At 41.6% G+C, this 23,513-nt stretch overlaps 2 protein-coding genes across 2 annotated transcripts; one reads left to right on the top strand and one right to left on the bottom strand.

The window, feature by feature from the left end:
- Positions 1–2,157: 2,157 nt before the first annotated feature.
- Positions 2,158–15,034, bottom strand: LOC109466612 (CUB and sushi domain-containing protein 3-like). The gene is made up of 16 exons (XM_019764343.1): positions 14,896–15,034; positions 13,955–14,083; positions 13,063–13,159; positions 11,965–12,095; positions 10,982–11,209; positions 10,285–10,495; positions 9,559–9,716; positions 8,546–8,649; positions 7,884–8,013; positions 6,892–7,107; positions 5,918–6,070; positions 5,041–5,226; positions 4,469–4,651; positions 3,578–3,769; positions 2,531–2,704; positions 2,158–2,168 (listed from the first exon to the last, which is right to left on the bottom strand). The coding sequence occupies exons 1-16, from the start codon at positions 15,032–15,034 to the stop codon at positions 2,158–2,160; spliced, it is 2,442 nt and encodes an 813-aa protein (XP_019619902.1).
- Positions 15,035–15,777: 743 nt separating this feature from the next.
- LOC109466852 (enkurin domain-containing protein 1-like) lies at positions 15,778–23,513 on the top strand. The gene is made up of 8 exons (XM_019764711.1): positions 15,778–15,917; positions 16,508–16,663; positions 17,242–17,344; positions 19,509–19,669; positions 20,273–20,518; positions 21,107–21,291; positions 22,133–22,269; positions 22,886–23,513. Exons 2-8 carry the CDS (start codon positions 16,574–16,576, stop codon positions 23,047–23,049), a joined length of 1,086 nt encoding a protein of 361 aa, XP_019620270.1. The 5' UTR covers positions 15,778–15,917; positions 16,508–16,573; the 3' UTR covers positions 23,050–23,513.

The raw sequence follows: 23,513 nt of genomic DNA, 5'->3' as shown, positions 1-23,513 counted from the left end.
TGGTAAAATCAACGGAAAAAACATTATTTTCACTCCAAAATTAATGCCCAAAATTGCGAATTTTCGCGTAGGATAATCCCACAAAAAAAAATTTTCCGGCAGAAATGACTGATGCTGGCAGAAAGACCCAAGCCTTGACTATACCCGAGTAAATTATAAAGAAAATTCTAGTACTGTAATTTTCTAAACAGTCCACGGCGCGAGGGGTTGCAAATCCACCCCTACGAAGCCACAGAGCGAAAACTAGGTCAAACGGGCGGATTACACTTGGCGCGCAAGGATACCCGGAAGTAAGGTTCGGAGCCAAAAGAAATTTTCACCCCAAAATCACCATTTCTTACACTCTTCAGCCATGTTAATGTTTAATGTATACTTCGTGGCAGTTTATAAGAAATGTCACCTCAAACTTGGACCCTCAAAACCCTTTCGTCACTTTTTTACAACGGACTATCACGGAAGAACTGGGGTGTGCACCGTTAACCCTAGCCCTAACCCAAGCCCTAGCCCTAGCCCTAGCCCTAGCCTTAACCCTAGCCCTAACCCAAGCCCTAACCCTAACCCTAACCCAAGCCCTAACCCTAGCCCTAGCCCTAGACCCTAACCCTAACCCTAACCCAAGCCCTAGCCCTAGCCCTAACCGTAACCCTAGCCCTAACCCAAGCCCTAACCCAAGCCCTAACCCTAACCCTAACCCTAGCCCTAACCCAAGCCCTGACCCTAACCCTAACCCTAGCCCTCACCCTAACCCTAGCCCTAGCCCTAACCCTAACCCTAGCCCTAACCCTAAACCCTAACCAAGCCCTCACCCTAACCCTAGCCCTAGCCCTAACCCTAACCCTAACCCTAGCCCTAACCCTAACCCTAACCCTAGCCCTAGCCCTAACCCTAACCCTAGCCCTAGCCCTAACCCTAGCCCTAGCCCTAACCCTAACCCTAACCCTAACCCTAGCCCTATCCCTATCCCTATCCCTATCCCTAACCCTAACCCTAGCCCTAACCCTAACTCTTAAACCCTACACCCTAACCCCTGTTGGAACAAAAGTTTAACCTTTGAACATGTAACTACCAACACAGACTGAACTTTCATGATAAGGCCACACCGATTTAATTTTATGGATGACATCCGCGCGCGCATTGATTTTCGCCCGATCTCAACAAAAAAAAAAATCACGTCTTCCGAGGCTCTGGACTGGCTTTAGGCCTGGGTAGTCCATGGTGGTGATAACTCTGGTGGACGGCAGCCAGGCTACCAAAGCTCCAAGACTCAAGAACTCAGTACATACGTACAGTGTCGATTCATAAATTCCGCAAAAATCCAGCATGTGCCGGCTTATCGCACTGTGGGCTTATCGTATACGTCGCTATGTAATGCGCCAAATTCACAATACCAGCTTTGCATTCCTGTGGTTTAGTAGCATTTTTATTTTTGGCTGGATTTTTCTTTTTTTCGCCCGCACGCACTAGTTTGGGGGTCTTCAGAGGATGTCATCCATAAAATTAAATCGGTGTGGCCTAAGCTACAACTTACGTATACAAGTTCGGTCATTTCCAGACCACGTCCCGTCTGCTTGGCACACTCCATAGACTGAGCCATTGATGGACAAACCAGGATTGACGCAGTAGTACAACACAGTGGATCCATACAGAAAACCCCTCATGCTTTCTAATGTGCCGTTGACTCTATTATAGTAAACTCTGTGGTCACTGTTGCGAGGGTATCCGCACGCTTTAACTTAAAAAGGAGAAGACATTTTGGAGTTAAAAACAGTTCAAGAAACAAACAGATGGTCACAAGTAGCACATTCCTTATTTCATCCATTGAAATATCATGAAAATAATGGACAAAATGTCTTAATATGTAAAATTGTGCATCTGTAGGCAAATTACATGAAGGAGTTGTCTAAAGTATCTTTAGAGGAATTGTAAGGCCAGACTTAATTTTAAGGATCATGACATCCTTTGGAGAGGGAATTACAAAATGTAGTTTTTGCTGAGTGACATTCTACTTCTTTGATTTTATATGGTGCATCCCCCCCCAAAATTTTTGTGCACCCAGTTTCATAGGTTGGGTGCACCACTGCACCTATTCTCAAAAATGAATTTCGAGCCCTGTACAGTGATTTAGACACATTCCAGCGCAAACGTCTTAGAACCATCCTAGGTATTTCCTGGAGGGAACATGTTACAAATGAGGAGCTCATGCAGAGAGCCAGAGTTACCCCTCTCAGTGAGATGGTAAGGGAGAGAAGATTGAGGTTTGCAGGTCACGTGTGGAGGCTCACAAACAACAGAACAGCTAGAATAGCCATGGACTGGAAACCAGAGGGGAAACTCCTGAGGGGTAGACCTAGAACCACCCTCCGTAGAACTATCCTAAACGATGGGAAAAAACTGGGGTTCGATACACTAGAAGACAAAACAGAAGTGCCTGAAGAAGTAATCTGTCAGAACTACTAGTTGACCGATGCAACAGTAGTTGCGGGAGGATCTAAGGTGTAAGGTAAGGTACAGTGATGACTAGATATCTTACTTCTGCATATAGGCACTTCGTTGGTCCAAGTGCCATTAGCACGACATGTCCTGCTGTCTTCTCCCAGTAACTCGTAGCCGATGTCACAGTAATACGTGACGTTGTTTTGGTATGTGAACTCCGGTGCAGTGAAGTTTCCATTCTCTGGTATTCCTGGCTTCCCACATTCTACAGCTGAACAAAACATATCAGAAAAGTCATTTAATAGACAGCATGTAAGTACAGGATTTATCATTGCCTATTCCAAATATTGTTAAGATCATAATAGATAGTTTGTGTTGGGTAATTTTGCTACAGTGTGGAGTACCTTAGCTTGTTTTCATATGTTCTGCCAGTGACCTATCCTAGAATATGCGCTACTCAATTGTGGTAAGGAGGATAGAAAACTAATTTGCACAACTGTCTAGCCCAAAAAAGGTCCCATTCCACTCCATGCAGAGCATAGGGGTGGTGCCCATCTCCATTTCTGTAGCCCTTGGGCCACGCAGTTGTGCAAGCACTACAGCAGGGGACTAGCCCTGGTAGTGTTTTGTGTTTGACCTTTCCATTTTCTCATACCCGTAGATGCTGAGTGCTAAGCAGAGAAAGTACCATTTTTCAAGTCTTGGTATGACCTAGCCGGGGTTTGAACTCACGACCTCACGGTTACAAAGCGAGTAGTCTTCCCAACTACATGTAATGGACCTATCACATTATTACGTCACAGTTTGTTTACCGCAATGAATGCCGGTCAATCGACGTTTATATTGTACAGGGGTGCGTAGCGCGGTGTGTGTTTGTGTAGCGTTAGCCTAATATAAGGCTTTTAATACAGTACTACTTTTGTCTAATGTCACAACTAAATCACCCTTTACGGCATATAATCAATGCTGTGTCAACAAAACAAGATGAAGCAAAAATCAAACATACCTGACTTTGAAAACTTGAAATGATCTTTATTCTTTAACTGACCATTCTAGAATGTTCTTTAGAACAGGTAAACAAACTGTGATGTAATAACGTGGTCCATTGCACCGGTAGACTTACACACCAAATTTCCATACTTACGTTGACACACTGCTGGTTCACCGCCCCACCTTCCCTCTCCATCAGAGACGTTACAGACTCGTGCTTCAGAGCCTCTCGCGATGAAGTAGCCCACGTCACAGGCAGTGACGGCAAAGAGGCCGGTGCCTGGGACGTCCATAGGGAACATCTGACCATGCAGAGGGGCTGGCGGGATGTCCTGGCAAGGACTCACTGTAAAAATTATCATGGATCATGATTATGGGAGATGAAATGAAAAAAGGAAACTAACTTTGAAATTGCAATTTCCGATGCAAAGATTTAGTGTCTTTAACTGCACAACACCAGGCTTTATATATATATATAGCACAAACAGCCATTCATAATATGAATTTTACAGGTCTCATATCGTTTTCAATTCTGGCTGATAGTAACAACTAAAGATAGAAAGTTATATAATAAAAATTGCTTTATCTTATTAACATCCATGTCCATAATATCACCAGGGTCCATAATATCGCCACCTTGAGAAATAGTGTGCTTTAAGATATTTCTACTGCAACATACTTTTGGTATGCACTCCTGCATACTTCAAATATACATACGTAGGGTATGTTGCAGTAAAAATATCTTTAAGCACACTTTTTCTCAAGGTGGCGATATTATGGACCCTGGTGATATTATGGACACAGATGTTATAGGGCATGGGCAAAAAAATGCATTGACAGCAAAAATTTATCTATTACATGCATGCAACATATATGTGTCAATGTATTGTGACTGAATATAATAAAAATATCAAATATATACATTTGAGCTGCTTTCTTTTAGAACTTTAAACTATTAGGGAGAGAGAGAGAGAGAGAGAGAGAGAGAGAGAGAGAGAGGGGGAAAGACAGAAATAGACACAGAGAGAATGAGTGTGTAACTCACAGACACATTCAGGCTGGACCCCCGTCCACTGTTGGTTTGTCCCACATGTCCTGGCAGCTGAACCCCTGATGTGGTAGCCAGCATCACACCAGAACCTCACCGTACTGCCAACTGCACTGTCTGTGTTACTATGGTGGCCAAAGGTTGGTGCTTGTGGGGTGGGGCAAGGTAAGCTGTGCTCATCTATGGAACAGAACACTATGTGTTAGAAAACAAATTTTTCACCAAAAACATGGTTATAAAGAACCCCACCCTGTACTATCCTGTACTATCCCTTTCCTTGGTGCTGAAGCACCATACCCACCCTGTACTATCCTGTACTATCCCTTTCCTTGGTGCTGAAGGATCATCCCACCATGTACTATCCTGTACTATCCCTTTCCTTGGTGCTGAAGGACCTTCCCCACCCTGTACTATCCTGTACTTTCCCTTTCCTTGGTGCTGAAAGACCTTCCACCACCCTGTACTAGAACAGTTGTGTAAAGGAAACCTTTATCAAGTTTCACAGTAGACCAAAAAGTACAAACTTGAAGATAAGACACATTTTTGTAACAATGACGTTACCTACTTACATTTACACATTGGTACATTGTTGTCCCACTGATACACATACACGCTTCCAGGCACACATGTCAGTGTAGCTGCCCCGACCAAGTAGTACCCAACGTCACAGGAAAATGAGACAGTGTCTCCAGGCTGGAAACTGTCGCCTTGTCGCTGCCCATGTACCGGTGATCCAGGGTCTCTACAGTATCCAGCTGAGAAACACAAAAATTCATCACTATAATATAAATATACACTAGACTTTCCCAGCATTCACCACAATGAACTTGGAAAGAAAATTTAAATACATATTGACTTGTGACAACCCCTACATGCTATACATAGGGATATATATTAAAGACTGTATGGATATTAGAAACTATTGTATAAGTTGATACCTATCTCATACTAGCCACCCACTTTTGTATTAGATTAGCCTTATGAAAATGTAGTTGACATGTACTTGCTTAAGTTAGTAGATGCCATACTTTGTGCACTGTACAATTGTTGCGCAATAAAGTTATTTATTTATAAAACAATAATCTCCAACTACAAAGTTTGTTCTGTAAATAATTTCATCAGGTTGGTATACATGTTGTAAGTGATTGATATAAGCAGTAAAGTTCCTTTATTCCTAGCTCCATGAATGCTAGCTAGCTAGCTTAAACCTATACAACTCCAATGTTACCTGCACTAACCTGCATAGACCCAGTACATGGACCAGTGCAGGTTAGGTGCAGGTAGACATCAGAAATACCTGCACATCCCTAATAACTTACCTGCATATTGTACCTGAATCGTCTGACCATTTCCAAAATCATATCCAGTTGCTTGAGTAACTGTTTTTTTGTGAATTAACTTTAAATCTGCTTCAAAACGATATCACATGTCACATAACAGACTTACTGGAATAGTAGAGGTTCAGAGTGCTTCCGCGAATGTACTCTCCGTAGTACACTATTTCAGCTACAGTGTTGCTGCCGCTCGTAGCATTCACGATGAATGGGTTGTTACTCGGGCGCCAATTAGTTTTGGTCAGTCGTAGAAGTTCTGTGCCACCTGGAGAAAAGTGTGCATTATTAGCAACAGTGTGAAGAAAAGAGTCTTGCACTGTCTTGTCTCTTACACCAACAGATTCAGTTATTTACGTTCCTTAGTGTCCCCTCCTTCAGTTACCCTTGTTTTTATTTGTACCGGTCACTTGTTTTGTAATTAACACATGTGCAGCTGCAGTAATCCAATGTAAATTGGGCTTAGCAGTATGAAAGAGAACCATCCATTTATGTGACTTGGAAAGAAAACTTAATTACTTCTCGACATAAGTCAGTTTCAATTACCAAAATTGGCTTTTGTTTTGTTTAAAGAACATTGACCATCATTACAACAATATGAAAAAGATTGGGTGATTTGATTATATGGGTTACATCCTCTGCGAACCCCAAAACTGATGTGAGTGTGGGAATCAGTTAGAAAACATTTGGCAAAAAAAGTTGCCTTCATTATAAAACCTACGTGGTCATGACTTAAAACTTAGGTTGAACAAATGATTAAACACGCAGTGCATGTTATGGCAAGTTACAGTATGGTCGAAACTTTATTTTTCGGAAACGGACAAAAATTCATGCGTGTGCGGATGTCATGCATATGATCAAATCAACATTCAATGTCAAAAAACACTGATGTGGTGACAGACGTCTGGTCCAGGTCATTGACCTTATCTGTTTTTTTGAAGAAGAAGAGGAAGAAAAAGAGGAAGAAGAAACTGAACAAAAACAATATGTTAACTTTCCTAATCTGCTAAGGTAAACATAAAAAAGTCTAAAGATTTTAATAAAAAAATCTAAAAAATCTAAAGGTTTTGGATATAAAAAAACACTGACCTTGCATGACCTTGATGTACTCGTACTGTGGCCATGTCCAGAAGTAGGTGTGGTTAAAGTACAGGCTGATGTTGTTCCCCTTGGCAGCGGTGATGGTCCAGCGACATCCCCAGATCCCTGTTGTTCCTGTCCAGAACCGCCTGTCCTGGTCAGGCCAGTTCGGAGACTTGATAGACCCATAGCCCTCCTGCTGAGGAATGTCGCTTGTACACTTGGCTGGAAAGAGTTTGAGTTTGAGTTTATTGCGATACCCTTTAGCCCGTTAGGGCTAATCTTCCAGGGCTCAATACACATTATTACACATTACACACACAGTACAAGTATACACATATGACTACAAATTTACATACATGAGGTCACAGGTCAGACAAGGTACTAATTATAGCTAAAATCATTAAACGAGCAAATTATCGGCTAAGTATAAAACTAATATTACCATTACTAAAAAATTCAATATAACAACTATCATTATAATTAAAACCATTAAGTTGCATACAATTGATCGATCATGCTGGAAAGAAATAAATTTAATTTTAAAACCCTAGTCCTGCGGCACCCAACAATTGTTGGGTTGCACAAACAGTACCATCCATATAGCACCCTGTATAGGTACAACTTGGGGGTATTTCTCGTGCAAAGCATCACACTGCAGCGAAATGCAACGAATGCAGAAGTAACTACCCCACCACAGGGCAAAAAAAGGTGAGGGGTCTATGACCTGATTAAGACTTGAAATTATTGAAAAATAGTGTGTAAAAAAAATGCCAGCAGGACATACATACATGTATTTATTTATTTGGCTGTAAAAATAACAAATTGTACAGCCAGGGCAGCCCAACTAGCCAAGAGGCTATTATTAATTAAAGGGCTTGCCCTGCTGACAAGACAAACATTTACACATACATTACAACAATACATACATGTAAAATGTTATTTTACAGTCCTGTTACAATTGTTCTGCACTGCTAGAACACTATTAGCACAAACCTTACCTTCACATGTGGGTATTGTAGAGTTCCACTCAGCCAGTAGAACTCCTTCCATAACAGGCCCCTCTGCCTCCATACAGGTTATGTACGTACTTCCCACAACTTCAAATCCATCCTCGCAACGGAATTCCAACTGGGAAGGTGAAAAAAATGGGGTGGAAAACATTGCAGCATTACTATATTTACTATATAATACTATAATCACTACCTCAGGCCACACACATATATTTGTTTCATTCTTGTCAGGTATTGTACAGTGAGAATTTACATGTACTACAGGACAGAATTGAAAATAGAAGACTAAAGGAGAAAAAAATGCATACAACTATATAGTACATGAACTCCCTGAAACTCACTGTGACAATGGTACTTTCACCGAGGTGACATTGAAAATTACCAGCATCAGACAATACACTATTTTTTTTGTTCAATACACTATTCATAGGTGGAAGGAGTTAATGCAGCTAATAAAAATCCACAAAAAGACATCAAATTCTACATAAAACCCAGTACATGGACCAGGGCAAGTTAGGTGCAAGTAGACACCAGAAATACCTGAGTGTGCAACTCGAGTTTTACCTGCATTAATGTATTTGTGCCCTGTGCATGTATCTCAAGTGAACAACATGGCATCACTGTGGTCTCTAGAAAGAAAAGATACCTACAGTGTCTCCGATCTTGTAGGGACCCGTCTCAGGAAGCCGTTTAGCGTGTTGTGGCGTGCCTGGGTCGACACACTCCCCAGCTAGAGGAGTGCCTGCAGGGATGACTGAAAGGGAAAAATCAGTCAGTGTTATGAATTACTTTATTTTATTTTATTTTATTCACATTAAATTTTTTTTATTTTCGAGGATTGGGCAAAAAGTTATGAAACTTATGTCAGCCCTCTCCTCACACATAAAAGGAAACAATAAAACAAAGTATAATTGATAATAATAATAAGAAGAAAGGACAAATGTACATAATGAGCTGTTGTACAAATCAAAATCAATCAACTAAATCAAACAAAATGTCCTGGTTGCAAAATAAAGTTGAAAACCACATCAAATATTTTACAGTTGCTATAAGTTATCATAATGCCTTTTGAAATCTACGTAGTCATGAAGGTTGAACATTCAAATGTCTTAAAAAAACATACAGAGTATGGTTGGTGTATTTTGAATCAAATTTAAATTTCTTCACATTGAGTTTGGCAATGACATCATTATCTTTTTCCAAGATTATTTTGCAATTTACATCATATTTGCTCATTTTGCAGCTGCATTGTACGATTTACAGTATGGTCAAAAACCTTTTCTTTGAAACTAACGAAAGTTAATACTGATACACACACAGATGTCATCCATATAATTAAATCAACATTGCCTTAAGGTCAAAACGAACTATGTAACAGGTCAGGGCGATCTGAACGCCATGTAACTGACCTGAGGGCACTATGCACTGGAAAGGTATATAAGTGAGAACTTCATGCACTTGTGTCATTAGCCTCTGTACACTTGAAGAAGCCACACAGGCGAAACCGGTGACAGGCTGAATAAAAGTTCTAAATGGGAACTATGCGACTCCAGATGTCTTACTGAGGGACGACTGCGTGTGCGAGATGTCGGTTACTAAGCTTGAGGAATGAATCCCCTCTAATATAATTGGTTACGACATGTGAACTGATTGGCACACTAACATCTGTAGTGCATGCGGAAGCCTGCGTTGTTGGACGTGAGGTTGGCCGGGCCGTACAGGGAGGACCAGTACGTGCGCAAGATGACGGAAACGTCGTTGGAGAAGGTGGTGATGGGATCAGGGTGGGCGGGGTACGCAGTCGTCTGGGAGCCTGTCCAACTGAAAAATGGAAGTCAGATTTTTTAATCAAAATCCTTTTCACACCTATCAGAGTATAATATTGTGGCTGTCAAAATTTGGGGGTCTATGATCTATTATAAGACATGTAATTATTGAAAAATATTGCCAGCAGGAGGCCTAGTGATGCATACCTAAACCCAATTTTAGGTTCAGGTCCGGATTCAAGTCCAGAGGTTTAGGTTCAGTTCCGGACTTGTAATTCCGGACCTAAACCCATGGCATATACAAAATTGCATGTTGGCAACCTTGCAATGTTGTCTGGGTGAAACTTTGGGCACATAACATGGAGGCTGGTACTTGACGATGCACGATGGCAATGTTTTCTTCATTTTGCAGCAAAGATTTTACAATCTACGGAAGGTTTTAAGTGGTTTGGAAAGAAAAGGGGTATGTGAAATGGTCTTTTATGGTAATAAGTCTGGACTCGGTTCTTGACTTTTAGGTTTTTTTGGACTTGAACCTAAACATTCTTACAAGTCCGGATCCAAGTCCAGTGAACCGGTATGCATCACTAAACAGGACAAGGGCTTAAAGTTGAACTTCCTACCTGTACGTTACCACATCTCCCTCTCCAACCTGCAGAAAGTCGTCATCGAAGTATGCGTGGAGCTGGATAGTCTCAAACTCCAGAAGCACGGTGTAGCCCGGAGGAGCCTGGATGTTCCAGCTACAGTCTGCCGGGATCTCGAAGTAGTCCGGGTACCGGCCAGGACTGGTGATGACGCCGGTGGGTCTCGTCAGGTTGCCGCCACAGTCCGCTGTTAGTTGGATATTACATTATATTATATATTTGTATGAATACATATAGAATGATACTACAAGGTGTACTCTGTATCACCCTAAGTACCATCCTATTTCTTATACAATGTCTTTCCTATTTCTACAATGAAATATAAATATATTTAATGAAAAGACAAGACCCAGAAACACATTAGTAAGTGGGGTAGACTTCTATATTATCCTTTTGATTGAAGGTTTCTTTTGTTGATAGGGTTCCTCCTCATCAGTACTTGCATTATTTCATCTTATCATAAGACCATAGACCATTGTTTCCTGATTAAATGTTTCAGTTTTGTGGTTTTACATGCATGTGTGTTACATGTACTTACTTTGTGTATGTGCCAATGCTTTCTGTTCAATATATTTTTTGAAAATGAGAATCTTCTACAAACTTGCCAAAAAAAGCTATAGAAAACCACCAGCATTTACGTTACTGTTTATAAGGTCAGACTACATATACGTACCCCTGCAGAGTGCCCTTGGATCCTGGTAAGGGTCCCACCATGCCCTGGTGCCGTCCGAATGGGACTGACACAGCAGACTGACGTGAGCCCTCTCGTACGGGTGATAACCGTCGTCGCAGGCGTAGTGAACTGTTTCTCCCGCGGGGTACGTGCCGTTGAAAATGAAGTCTGGAACGAGATGTCCGTTCACGGGACTGCCTGGATCCTTGCAAGTATCCGAGGACACAACTGAAGACAAAAGATTCAAGCCAGGTTTATTTGGAGTTCAAACTTTTGTTCCAACACAAGAAATAAACTGGTGGATGTCCCAACTACTAAGTACCTAATACCAGCCCAGAAGAGAACAAGAAATAGCCATGCATTCAAGTACCAGAGTTATCAACCAAGGATTGAGGTGTTCAAGAATTCATTCTTTCCTAGAACTATCGCAGAGTGGAACTCGCTGTCACCAAGTACAGTAGGGGCATTGTCAATATATAGCTTTAAACAATGTCTAGAGCTAGAAGTTCAAGGGCTAGGTGTAACAAGTCGATTGGTGTAATATAGCCAGCTGTCATTGCGCCGCGTGCCTGCGAAGCTGGTGTGTTACGCCGAAAGGCGGTTATACCGGCTATACAGATACAGATGCAGATGCAGAAGAGAATACGTGTATTTTTATGTGTATCCAATATTACCTGAAAAACAGGCCAAAATGGCCTGAGCTGTAATTACTAAATAAATTGAAATTGAAACTTCCTGAGAGGGGTGAAAGAGGTTTATACATGATCACCCTTCATTCATCAATCAACCACGAACGTTGTTTACCAGATACATGTACCGTTGACCCAGTGTTGACGTCACACTTCACAGAAGCCATGTGACAATATTATTGTTTGATTAAAAAGTTGATGGAGTGTACAGCACAGTTTTTAACTGGTTAACCATGAACATTCAAAGAATTTAGCTTGACATGAAATAATCAATGGCAATGTACATGTACTTACATCTGTAGTAAACCTGAAAACCGCGGCCCCTTGCATACTGGTATGTTTTAAACAGGATTTCAAACTCATTCAGAGCGCTCCAGTGAGTGTGGTTGGTTTCCAGACCTTCTCTACCCAAGCTTCCTTGATAACTGCAGGCAAAACATTACAAAATGTCATCACAAAGTCCTTTCGCGAATCTACTACAGATCCTTCCTTCATACATACAAATTATATATTTTTTATTTCAAGACAATTCAAACTACTGGATAAATTACAGAGATTATTTTTGCATGTTTTGGATGACATCCACCGCTTTTCTTCAGCATTACTAGAGTTTAAATTGATTACCTAGATCAGGCTGGATGTCTAACATTCATCAAACTATGTAAATTATATATCACATTCCTATGGAATCCAATGAAGTATTTATGGACAGTGCTCAAATTACGAGGAAATTTGGTGTCCCTAAATAAAAAAAACATCAATTTCAACGTCCCAATCCGGTCTTCTGTTTTGTTTGGAAAACCAGTATATATGATGCAAAAATTGTGTTCAAATTATTCTGTCTGATGGAACTTTTAGAAGCCTATACAGGTACTAGTTATCATATGGTCTTGAACACCTGCATCAAACATTATGTCATACCTGGGCCGCGATTACGTTCAATACGGGTGTTCCGGCCAATGTGATGACTAGCGGTACGGCCCGGGGGTTCTGAACGCGTACGACCGGGGCTTCTAAATGTTCCATACAACGATTCGAACGCGTTTCGCGTGCACCGCTTTAGAAAATTCGAATACAAAATTCAGACGTTGGAATTGATGTTGTTGCATTCTTTGGTTTTACTAGGGACACCAAATTTTCGCCCATTTTGCATTAAAAGGCGTGTTTTCTTGGGTGGGTATGACATAAATAAGATACAACACGGTGTATTCCGCATCACCCTCGGTCCCGGCCCTCCCGCGAGTCGGATCGCCCTCCGGCCTTCGGGCGATCCGACGCGCGGTCGGGCTGGTACCTCGGGCGATACGGAATACACGTGTTGTATTCTATATTTATCACAGCCCTGGTGAGGTATGACATACTATAATGTAATGTACTTATATATATAATTACATTCTCCATTCACATCCCCCACCACAAATGTGGTGCCAGTTGACATCATGGAATATCAGCTCATCTGTGGTGCTGGTGTCCAGGTCTAGGATAGTCACTGAGGAGGGTGGATTAAAAGGCTTCAGAATATACAGAGAATATATATTTAATATGCAACATCAAAGAATATACAAGTTACAACACTGACAATTATTAATTGTTGGAACCTTTCTTTGTTATAATCATCTATCATATCAAATACTTTCATAATGTCATCTATACCAACATGTAGATGAACTTTATAATAGTAGTAATACAGATTTAGGTATAGATCTACAAATGCACTGCACAGTATAAATTATCTATGAATCATTCTGCATGTACAAGTGTAATTTAAAACAATCTATAAATCTCCTCTTCCCAACAAATTCTCAGGACTGAGTCTGACTTATTTATGACATACATATGGCTCAAATATGTACACAGGGCTCAAAATACTTGTCTGAAACAGCAGCTATAATTGCACAGCTACATGTATGCACAAATAAACCTAAAAATGCAGGTGGTATTTTGAGCCCTGCATACATGTATAAAGAAAGACCATTGGCTTTTTTTTCACAAGTTACAAGATCTATGTAACACATATTTTAAAGACATAAACTTAACGTTATATGTAGACATCCCCTATGTAAGAAACAGGAGGAGCCAGTAAAAACCCTTCTGGTCCTGGGCCGGGTTTGAACCCACGGCCCCCGGGCACCAGAGCTTCATAACCAGACGCTCTAACCTCTCCGCTAAAACCTTTTCGGCCGAGCGGTTAGAGTGTCTGACTGGGGCCTGGGAGGTTGTGGGTTCGAACCCCGGCCCGGGACCAGAAGGGTTTTTACTGGCTCCTCCTGTTTCTTACACCTACTTGCAATGACATTCCTCCATGGTGCCCGTATGTTCCATAAACAGCGGATACCAGGGTAGATCCTGGACGGGTAAGCTGGGCTCTCGATAAACCCTGTGGAGTTGGTCAGGGTACCACCACAGGACTGGGCTAAGGGAAAATATCATTCATGTTAGCATGAAGGTTCATCTGTGTTGGTACAAATCATTATGAAATAAAGACTGAACTTTAACTTCCAACACTAGATATAGAATATAGGACCGCTACTACGGTCACGTGTCTCTGACGTCACGTTCCAAGAGTAGACGGGTCCATTCCGTGAACAAGGTTGATGGAGTCAACCGAAAATTTGGGGTATTAGTCCCAATTCTATATCTAGTGTTGGAAGTTAAAGTTCAGTCTTTATTCCATAATCATTCATGTTACTACAATGACAATCATCTTTATATATAGTAGAGGGGATTCATTCCTCAAGCTAATTATAACTGACATCTCACACACAGAGGCTTTAAGTTAATTAATGACAGAAGTGCATGAAGTTCTCACTTATATACCATTCCAACTTGCATATTGTATGAATCCCCTCTACTATATACTGCATACTTCTCAATGGATCAGGATCCTTAATGAATCCCCTCTACTATATACTACAATGACAATGATCTTTATAATAAAGTTAAAAGTACATGTAGTGGCAATGCATATTCATGCCCAAAAGGATCATAACAGTAAAGACATTTTGTAGAATAGATGCTAGTACATGTAACAATATTGCAAGAACTGTGAGACTCAGACAGTTGTGTATGTTGATGCTATTGTTTGAGTTCTGGAGCATGCAATCATGTGAATCAGGATGCAGGATGTTGTGCACAGACTCTGTTGTAAAAATTATAAAGTCCTGAATTTCCTGGATAGGACATACGCTGAGGAAAGCCAACACTTATCACTCAGCAGGCCCTGACCTGGAATCCACAGGGTAAGAGGAAGAGGGGTAGACCCAAGAACAGCTGGAGAAGGCACGGAGGAGGAGATGAGGAGCATCAGCACCAGCTGGCAGGACCTGAGGAAGAAGGCCCAGAGACCAGTACAGTGGAAGAGCATCATTGGTGGTCTATGCCCTGGCAGGGGCGAAGTAAGTAAGAAGTTCTTCTTCTTGGAAATATTTGAGAGAAGTTGAGCTGATTGAGCTGAGTTGTCCCTCTGTTTAGAAGTTGCCTACACGTGTTTCAACTAATTTTGATCGATAAAAACTTGATATAACGTCCTTGATACAAGTATGGAGGTATAGCATGATACAAGCAAGGATTACAAGCAGCACAACTTGTGCACAACATGCTCACCTGTTGCTTGCGGCACTCCACGGACTGCCAGCACGACCAAAACAACGAGCAAATCGAACATTCCTCTGTGGGCCATGATTAAGCTATTCCCCTAAAACCTCCCTTTTTGCTACGCTGGGAACAGCACGCAGCTACACCTACATATTTACACCTGCGGGGAGTGTCCGGATGTTCCTGTTACTGGATATGGACTCTGCTCGGGTCAACGTTCGACCCTGACCTCCGGTGACTCCTGAGCTTCGTGTGAAAACCGCTAGATGGCGCTTTGCACTGGTCTTCCTTTTCCCAATCTCTCGTTTCACGTCTAAAAAATGATAAAACTTAGAAATTCACCTACACTAGAAAAGTATGAATCTTAAACGAGCGGCTGACCCATCTGGCTCAAAAATTTCCCACTTGTTAACAGCTTTTCCAGCTTTGTGGTACTTGCTGCTCTAAATCTGCAGTTTGGTATCAAATTGGTAGAGGTCGCTGCTGAGGTGTTGTTCTCGGATTGTGGTTGGTTGACTGGCAACGGGTCACGAGGGCAAATTTCAAAATGTCGGACGCACAACTGGTTTTTGAAATGTGGCGTTGACAAATTGTTTCGCCACAGTTACGATATTTTGAGCCCGTGTGAGGTCAGAGAGACATCAGAAAGTACGGTAAGTAGCAATCCTTTAGAAAAATCGTAAACGACGCTGTCCCCTTCGCTTGCAAATGAATTTAGACGGAACTTTCGACCAGCCCAGTCTTTGTTTGAAGAGGGGGAGGGGGGCATTGTTGACATGTTGACAAGACTACTCACTTGGTGGGTTCCGAGAGAGTTTCCTAGCCAGAGAGGCGAACTTTGTGTTACTTCATTTTATAAAGATAATCTGCTCTATCGTTTCCTTCTCTGAAAATTGTTGTTACTTTTTAATGTGCTACCGAAATATCTTCGTAGTTCTGTCCAAAACTATAGACATAGTATAGTAACGTTTATATATAGAACACGACATGATGATGATGATGAGAAGACGACACAAGGTAAATATCCTCCTAATCTTGTGCAGCAAGTTGAAACTGTAATTTCCAACACAAAAAATTGGACTCACAGAAATTTTGGACCGTAGTGTACATGTACAATTCCAGTATTTGTCAAGGAATGAACAATCCACTGCTTCCGTGACGTCACGCAGGTAACATATGACTCTGTGAACAGTGGATCGTAGGATCCTCCTAATCTGTTTTGAAATAATTTATTTAATTACAGAGGATCAGCTGATTGAAGCTGAGCTGAGTGGAGGAGGGGGATCAGTGATCGTTCACTGGCAGTGCTATGGCCGTGACAATGTCCGGCCACATGAACCGAGACCCGTGCTCCGGAACGGGACTGTACGCCTACGACGAGCACAGACCGGTCCCAAAGGTAAGATCTTAAAATTAGAACTAACACCCCATTCAGACTGGATTCCGAATTCTGTATCTGTATGTGTAACACACCAGCTTCTGTATCAGTATAGCCGGTATAACCGCCCTTCGGCGTAACACACCAGCTTCTGTATCAGTATAGCTGGTATAACCGCCCTTCGGCGTAACACACCAGCTTCTGTATCAGTATAGCCGGTATAACCGCCCTTCGGCGTAACACACCAGCTTCTGTATCAGTATAGCCGATATAACCACCCTTCGGCGTAACACACCAACTTCTGTATCAGTATAGCCGGTATAACCGCCTTTCGGCATAACACACCAGCTTCACAGCCACGCGGCGCGTCAGCAGCTGGCTATATTACACCAAACGACTTGTTACACCTAACCCTTGAACTTCTATTATAGTTCTAACTCTAGACATTGTTTAAAGCTATAATCTAATGATAATGCCCCTACTGTACTTGGTGACAGCGAGTTCCACTCTGCGATACTACGTGTGATATAGTTATATAAATATACATTAGAAAGAGAATTATAACTTATAAGACAAGTTAACACACAAATACTCCGCAGGTCCGACCAGAGGCGCAGGATTACTATGAAAGCGGCACGAAAGGCAGCGTGGGTCTACTGTTCGAGTTACAGGGGATGTCCATACGACCGCGCTCAAAACCACGTGAGTATGCAAGTCGTAATTTTCTCCCATGGTACCACATTTCCCATATTTTCGTATGACATAATAACAAATAACTTACATCATTTTCGAAGTCGGCACACTCGGCTCAGGAGAGATGCATTCCACTCATGATATATGATAATGATAGGAATATACATAATAGCATTAAAAAGAGAATTATGAGACAAGTTAACACACAAATACGAGAGCGGCACCAAAGGCAGCGTGGGTCTACTGTTCGAGTTACAGGGGATGTCCATACGACCGCGCTCAAAACCATGTGAGTATGCAAGTCGTAATTTTCTCCCATGGTACCACATTTCCCTCTATACTGTATACATATTTCCGTATGACATAATAACAAACAACTTACATAATTTTTCTAAGGTGACACACGCAGCTCAGGAGAAACGCATTCAAATTATTCTTTGGAACTTTTGGAAGCCTGTGTGTTGACCACCCAAGTAGAACCCCAGGCTGTGTGATACTGTAACTAGCTGAGTTATTCATATAGAATACAACACGGGTTATTCCGTATCGCCCGAGGTGCCAGCCCGACCGCGCGTCGGATCGCCCGACAGCCGAAGGCCGGGGGGAGATCCGATCCGCGGGAGGGCTGGGACCGAGGGTGAGTTTTATTTACGTCATACCCACCCACGAAAACACGCCTTTCAATGCGAAATGAGCAAAAATTTGGTGTCCCTAATCCCCAAAAAACGCAACAACATCAATCCCAACGTCCGAATTTTGCATTCAAATTTTCGAAAGCGTTGCATGCGGTTAGGGCGAAACGTGTTCGAATCGTTCTATGGAACATTTGGAAGGGCCGGGCCGTACCGCTAGTTATCACACAGGCCGGAACACCCGTATCGAACATTATCGCAGTGCACCGGTATGACATAACCATCTATGACACATTATATTCTGTATGGTACCTTCTGTGTCACACAAAGAAATAAAAATCATAAAACCATTGTTGAGACTGATCAAATGATGAATATAGCGATCAATGGCTACAGGTCACGGAGAGTTAATAATGCCACACCTGTCCATTGTTATAGGTGTCAAGAACAATACTGAGGAAAGTGTTCAGGTGTCATAATATGTAACTGTTCACCTGTGCCCTCTTTTATTTAAATACATCATGTACTAGTATCTACTTTTAGTACTACTAGTATAGATATTTATGACAAAAATACATGTATTAGTACCAATGAGGTCTCTCTAACCTGGTATTTTAAAATTAATGTAGATTTTTTGCCTGCCAACTTGACCTGGCAAAATGTAAATTTAAACTACAGTCACCAAGTGTTGGTACCTAGACTACTAGTACTAGAGAGACATACTGACTCTGAACTGAACCAAGCGTAAAACTGAGCACCTAGAGACCACGTCTAGCGACGTGTCGCTCAATGCAAGGCCAATTATTTTTGGCCACTTCTAGGCATAGAGCTAGAGGTATAGAACTGTAACAGCATCTCATCTCCCTGAGTCAGAAACATCATGATTGAGACCAGCCAAATTTCTCACAAGTAGTGAGGACTAACTGACCCAATAGGAGAAGCAGTATTAAAAAATAGCTAACGTTAGAGCACTTTCCAGTGTCTACTACTGAAAGATTCAACATATTTGCTAATTACTAGTAGTATAGTAAACTTTAGACAGCAGCTTGTGAAGGTAAGGATATGTATCTGTCTATTCAAAATGAAGCAAAGTTGTCACATTTATTTATGAAAAGAACAATTGTCTTCTGTTGAGATGATCTGGTCAATGGGAATGCATTGAAAACCTTTCAAAAGTGATCATTATTGTTGTCCATCGTGGTTGCAACTGTTCATAAATTATTCAATAACTGTCATTATATCTTAGATGGCGCATGTTATATATTTAGTTTCTTACATAACGTAATTGTTTAGACTTCAGAGTCCCATTTTGTATATCAGTCTGTCTTGAGGTTGAAAAATCAATGGAATGAGCTGCAAGTTACAAGTAACTTTATGTCCAACACTAAGTAAATTGGAACTTACCCAAATTTTGGCTAACTCCACTAGCCTTGTTCACGGTATTTGGGTAAGTCCCAATTTACTTAGTGTTGGACATAAAGTTAAGCCTTTTCGCCATAGTTCTCAACTTGGTTTTGACACTTTGCTTTGCATCCCATCAGCGCCCAGACCAGCCGACCACATACGCGAAAACGTGCGCCGGATGCGGCAGGTCCAGCGGGACAGCCGGCGCAGACAGGAGGAGGCCAACAAACCCATGAAGCCGCTTTTCAAGTCTGCCAAGTGGGAGGGGGTGGAGTCTAAAGTCAAGAAAAACATAGAGGTAAGAGTGAGGGGAAACCTGTTGGATGGGGCTCTTTTCTCTGTCCATGCAGGACCAAGTCAAGAAGTAGTTTTAGTAAAAATCAGTTAGTAGACAACAAGTATAAATAATATACCTTTTTTTGCTGTTGCTCACACGCCCAGTAGTGCTTGAATTACCCCTTAAATTCTCCACTTTGTGCAAGTGCAGTTTATTAAAAAAACTGTAATTTTGACTGCACTTGCACCAGTGAAATTTAAGCTTATAAAGTGTACAGTATTTTGGTTTGATTTGTAATCCGTGACCCCGCCGTCACCCTCGACCTTGTTGAAAAGCGGTCGTATGTATGTACCGAACAAGCTTTCGAGTTTAAATAAAGGCTTACTACTACTACTACTACTACTGCTGCTACTACAGACTATTTAAATCACTACAAATATCCAGTAAAATAATTGACCGGTTGTAAACATTTGGGAAGCTTTCAGCATGGAATTTCCTCCTAAATGACGGACTATGGAATAAGAAAGGGTGATTTTCTTTCATAGTAGTGGCTAAACATGTCCTGGCAGAGAAACTTCAAAGTGAAATAATGTTTGGTTACAGCAAAATGTGTCCTCTTCCCAGAGCCCGTGGCCGACACCCAGACCAGAGTCTCGGAACTTCCTGAGGTCCCACTCCAGACAGGGTCAGCCCAGACCGCGGTCAGCCAGCCCGGGGCTCAGACCCAGGACCATGTCGGCCGGAGCGGTCAGACCGCAGTCCGCACGCGCTACGTCCGGTGCGGGGCACAGTCGGCGCAGTCCGTCACCGTGTACCCTTGACAACGGTGGCAAGGAGAACGGGAGGAGGGGAGAAGTGCCTCCGTTAGAGGTGGGAGAAAACTTTGAAGTGTGATCAGTTTTATCTTTCAATTACTGTAATTCAATGTTCATGGTAGCAAAAGTTCACGGTCTGAGAAAAATGGACATTTTCACGGAAGTACAGATTCACGGTGGCGACAGGTGTAGGAAAAAGAAAGTTCTGAGGAATCATTTGTTAACTGTAATGATAAGTTCACGGTATAGAAGTTACAGTGAAAACAGTGAACATAACAGTACAATGAAAAAATTAGGAATTACAGTATGTAGAATGTGTTATTTTTTTCACGAGGAATAAAATGTTGGCAGCCCAAGGGCTGAATTGTACAGCCTGCTTACATGATGAACTCCAGTCAGAAGCTCTGAGGAAGGTGTCTGACAGGCACCGAAATGTCAGCAAGGTAAACGGTTTGGTTGTGTAAACGAAAACTCTTGCATCCTATACTTAGCCAACTTGATGAAGCTATTTTCGGAAAAGTTCTTGAGAAATTACAAATACACGTACAATCACAAAATTATTGAGAGTAGGAGCAGTCTAGAACAATATAGTAAATTCTCTGAGCTAAAACCATGATTTCTTCCTGATATTTTTTGTGTTCAGGTGACAGGTACAAAGACAGGCAGTCCCACACGAGACGATGTTGATTTTGTCGCCCACAACGCTCGGAGGGCCTGGAAGGACTGTAACAGGCTGAAGCGACCGCCCACACAGATGGCACTGCAGGATTTGGAAGACAGGAGAAAGAAAGAACATGACACCTACAAGAGAGGAGAAGTACCTAAATAGTGAGTACTTTTCTCGTAGATTGTCTTGTCAGGGCTCGAAATACTGGGTGCATGTTTACCTTAGTGCACCCAAATTTGGAGCTGTGCACCCAATTTTTTTCTTCAAATATTTTTGTAGGTTTAATGTATGTAAAGATGTTAAATGTATAATAGTTACAGCATATTCTTAACATTTAAGTGTCAGAAAAAAAATGATACAATCATTGTTATAGTCCTTTTCTTGAAATGAATAGAGTTTTTGCTGACATTCTACTTATTTTATCTTATATGGTGCACCTAAAATGACCTTTACACTTTAACCTCAAACAACATAGTAACAGACAGTTGTCAATCTGAAAATAATGGTACATACTTCAGGTAAGTAGAACATAGGATATAGGGATTTTCCTTACACAACCAGTTATGTCTGTTACCGTATAATTATCTTCCTCAGAGCTTCTGACTGGAGTACTGCTTCTTGCTGCTATTTGTAGCCAATACAGGTGACACTTTTGTGGCGAGAACACAATCCCAAACGTGTACCCCTCGTTCCAGTTCATCATGTAATCTTATCGTTGGCCATCAAGCTTTTAGGGCCCTGGCCAGTAGAAGGGCTGCCAGAAGCATGAATGTAGCCAGGCTAAGATACAGTAAAACCATCTCTGAACATGCATGTCCCTCCTCAGTTAGAGGGATCCTGAGCCCTACTAGGGTTTGGGTTGGCGTTAAGGGCATCCAGCCGTAAAAATCTTGCTTCAAGAAAAAGACTTGTACTTCGTGCAAGCACGTCTAACCCCCAGTTTGGGGAAAAATGACGTTAAAACGATTTTAAAAAAAGACAGCTGTTACTTTGTCTCCGCAGCTTAAGGAACAGACAAGAAGAGTGGAAGAAGGAGGAGGAGGACAGAATAAAGAACATGCCTGATCCCTCCATGCCCCCGGGACACACCATGATGCCAGAAGCTGAGAGGAAGGAGACACTCAAGAAACTCAAAGACTGTAAGTTTTCATGAAACGGTTGTTTTAATACATTTAGGCCGTGTTGATTTGATTATATGGATGACATCCTCTGGGAACCCCATAACTGATGCCAGCGTGCAAATAAAAAAAGTTTGGCCATTAAAATTTGCCTTCATTATCAAATCTTTGTGGTCATTAAGGTTGAACAAATGACTTAACACACAGAGTATGGTATGCCAAATAATACACTTTTATTTTTAATTTTCATTTCACTTTGGAATTGATTTTGGCATTCTAGGACATAAGAATAGTTTTTCAATATTTTTTGTTAATTTATAGCATATATTTGCTGATTTTGCAGCTGCTTTGTACGATTTACAGTATGGTCGAAAACATATTGGATGTCCAGCGTGCAAAATACCTGGTTGCCCAGTTGCCCCGGGCAACCAAATTTTACTTGGGGCAACCTAATTTTGAACCTAGGTAGCCCAGTGTGCTTCCTGAATTTTAAGAATGCCCCCCCCCCCCCAAATCATGCCCACTTGGCTTGCACCACTGTAGCCTGCAGATGCTTTTTAATTTCAATTTTTAAACCTGGTTCAAAAAAGTATTTTGTACACTGATGTCACACCACCATTTTCTCCTGTGTCCACAGCTGAACAGGACCTGTTGAAACAGATGCGGGAACTGCCCATCGGGAGGAGCGACACGTTACGGATCAAACACGCAAAGGAGGAGCTAGAGAAGAAACTGTCTGAAATCGACGAAGCCATCAAAATATTTTCCAGACCAAAAGTCTTCGTAAAAATTGACGACTAGCAGGCTTGACTGCTCTATAAAGCCAATATGCAGCTCTTGTACATATTTTATTTTGAAGGGGGAGGGGGAAGAGAGATGTACAGTCATGCAAGATACTTACATTTTTTGTGAAAGGGAAAATTTGTCCTACCATGTCATCTTAGGGCTATTGTCTTAATATTAGAAGTGTTTGAGGTGGCACGTGTGTAGTAATATTTATGTCACTTTTAGATGGTGGGACTTTCCTACAATTTGGTTTACTATCTGCTAAGCAGACATGCATGTATTGTACAGTAATGTTTGTGTAGTGTAGAGTACATAGTTTACAGGCATGCAATGCAATTTCAGCTTGACAAAACAAAAAGAAATATTCTGGATGAGGAAATCTATCTGATATTGACATTTACTGCCATTTCTTAGCACATTTTCTGGACAAAGTCTTGATCTGTTAAATATGGACCTGAACTGTTTCTATGTAGAAAAGT

Source organism: Branchiostoma belcheri, unplaced genomic scaffold, assembly GCF_001625305.1.
Source record: "Branchiostoma belcheri isolate BF01 breed outbred unplaced genomic scaffold, Haploidv18h27 scaffold17, whole genome shotgun sequence".
In the NCBI taxonomy this organism is placed as follows: domain Eukaryota; kingdom Metazoa; phylum Chordata; class Leptocardii; order Amphioxiformes; family Branchiostomatidae; genus Branchiostoma; species Branchiostoma belcheri.
The sequence above is the reverse complement of the archived record's forward strand: the minus strand, read 5'-3'. Positions and strand labels throughout refer to the sequence as shown.

Excerpts from the sequence above, each read along its gene's own strand:
- LOC109466612 (XM_019764343.1), bottom strand. The coding sequence starts at position 15,034 with ATGCTCTTCCACTGTACTGGTCTCTGGGCCTTCTTCCTCAGGTCCTGC. Across the intron at positions 10,496-10,981 it reads TCCAAGGGCACTCTGCAGGG|CGGACTGTGGCGGCAACCTG; the intron begins GTACGTATATGT and ends TCCAACTAACAG. Across the intron at positions 7,108-7,883 it reads TACAATACCCACATGTGAAG|CCAAGTGTACAAGCGACATT; the intron begins GTAAGGTTTGTG and ends AACTCTTTCCAG.
- LOC109466852 (XM_019764711.1), top strand. The coding sequence starts at position 16,574 with ATGGCCGTGACAATGTCCGGCCACATGAACCGAGACCCGTGCTCCGGA. Across the intron at positions 19,670-20,272 it reads AAGTCAAGAAAAACATAGAG|AGCCCGTGGCCGACACCCAG; the intron begins GTAAGAGTGAGG and ends TCCTCTTCCCAG. Across the intron at positions 20,519-21,106 it reads GAGAAGTGCCTCCGTTAGAG|GTGACAGGTACAAAGACAGG; the intron begins GTGGGAGAAAAC and ends TTTTGTGTTCAG.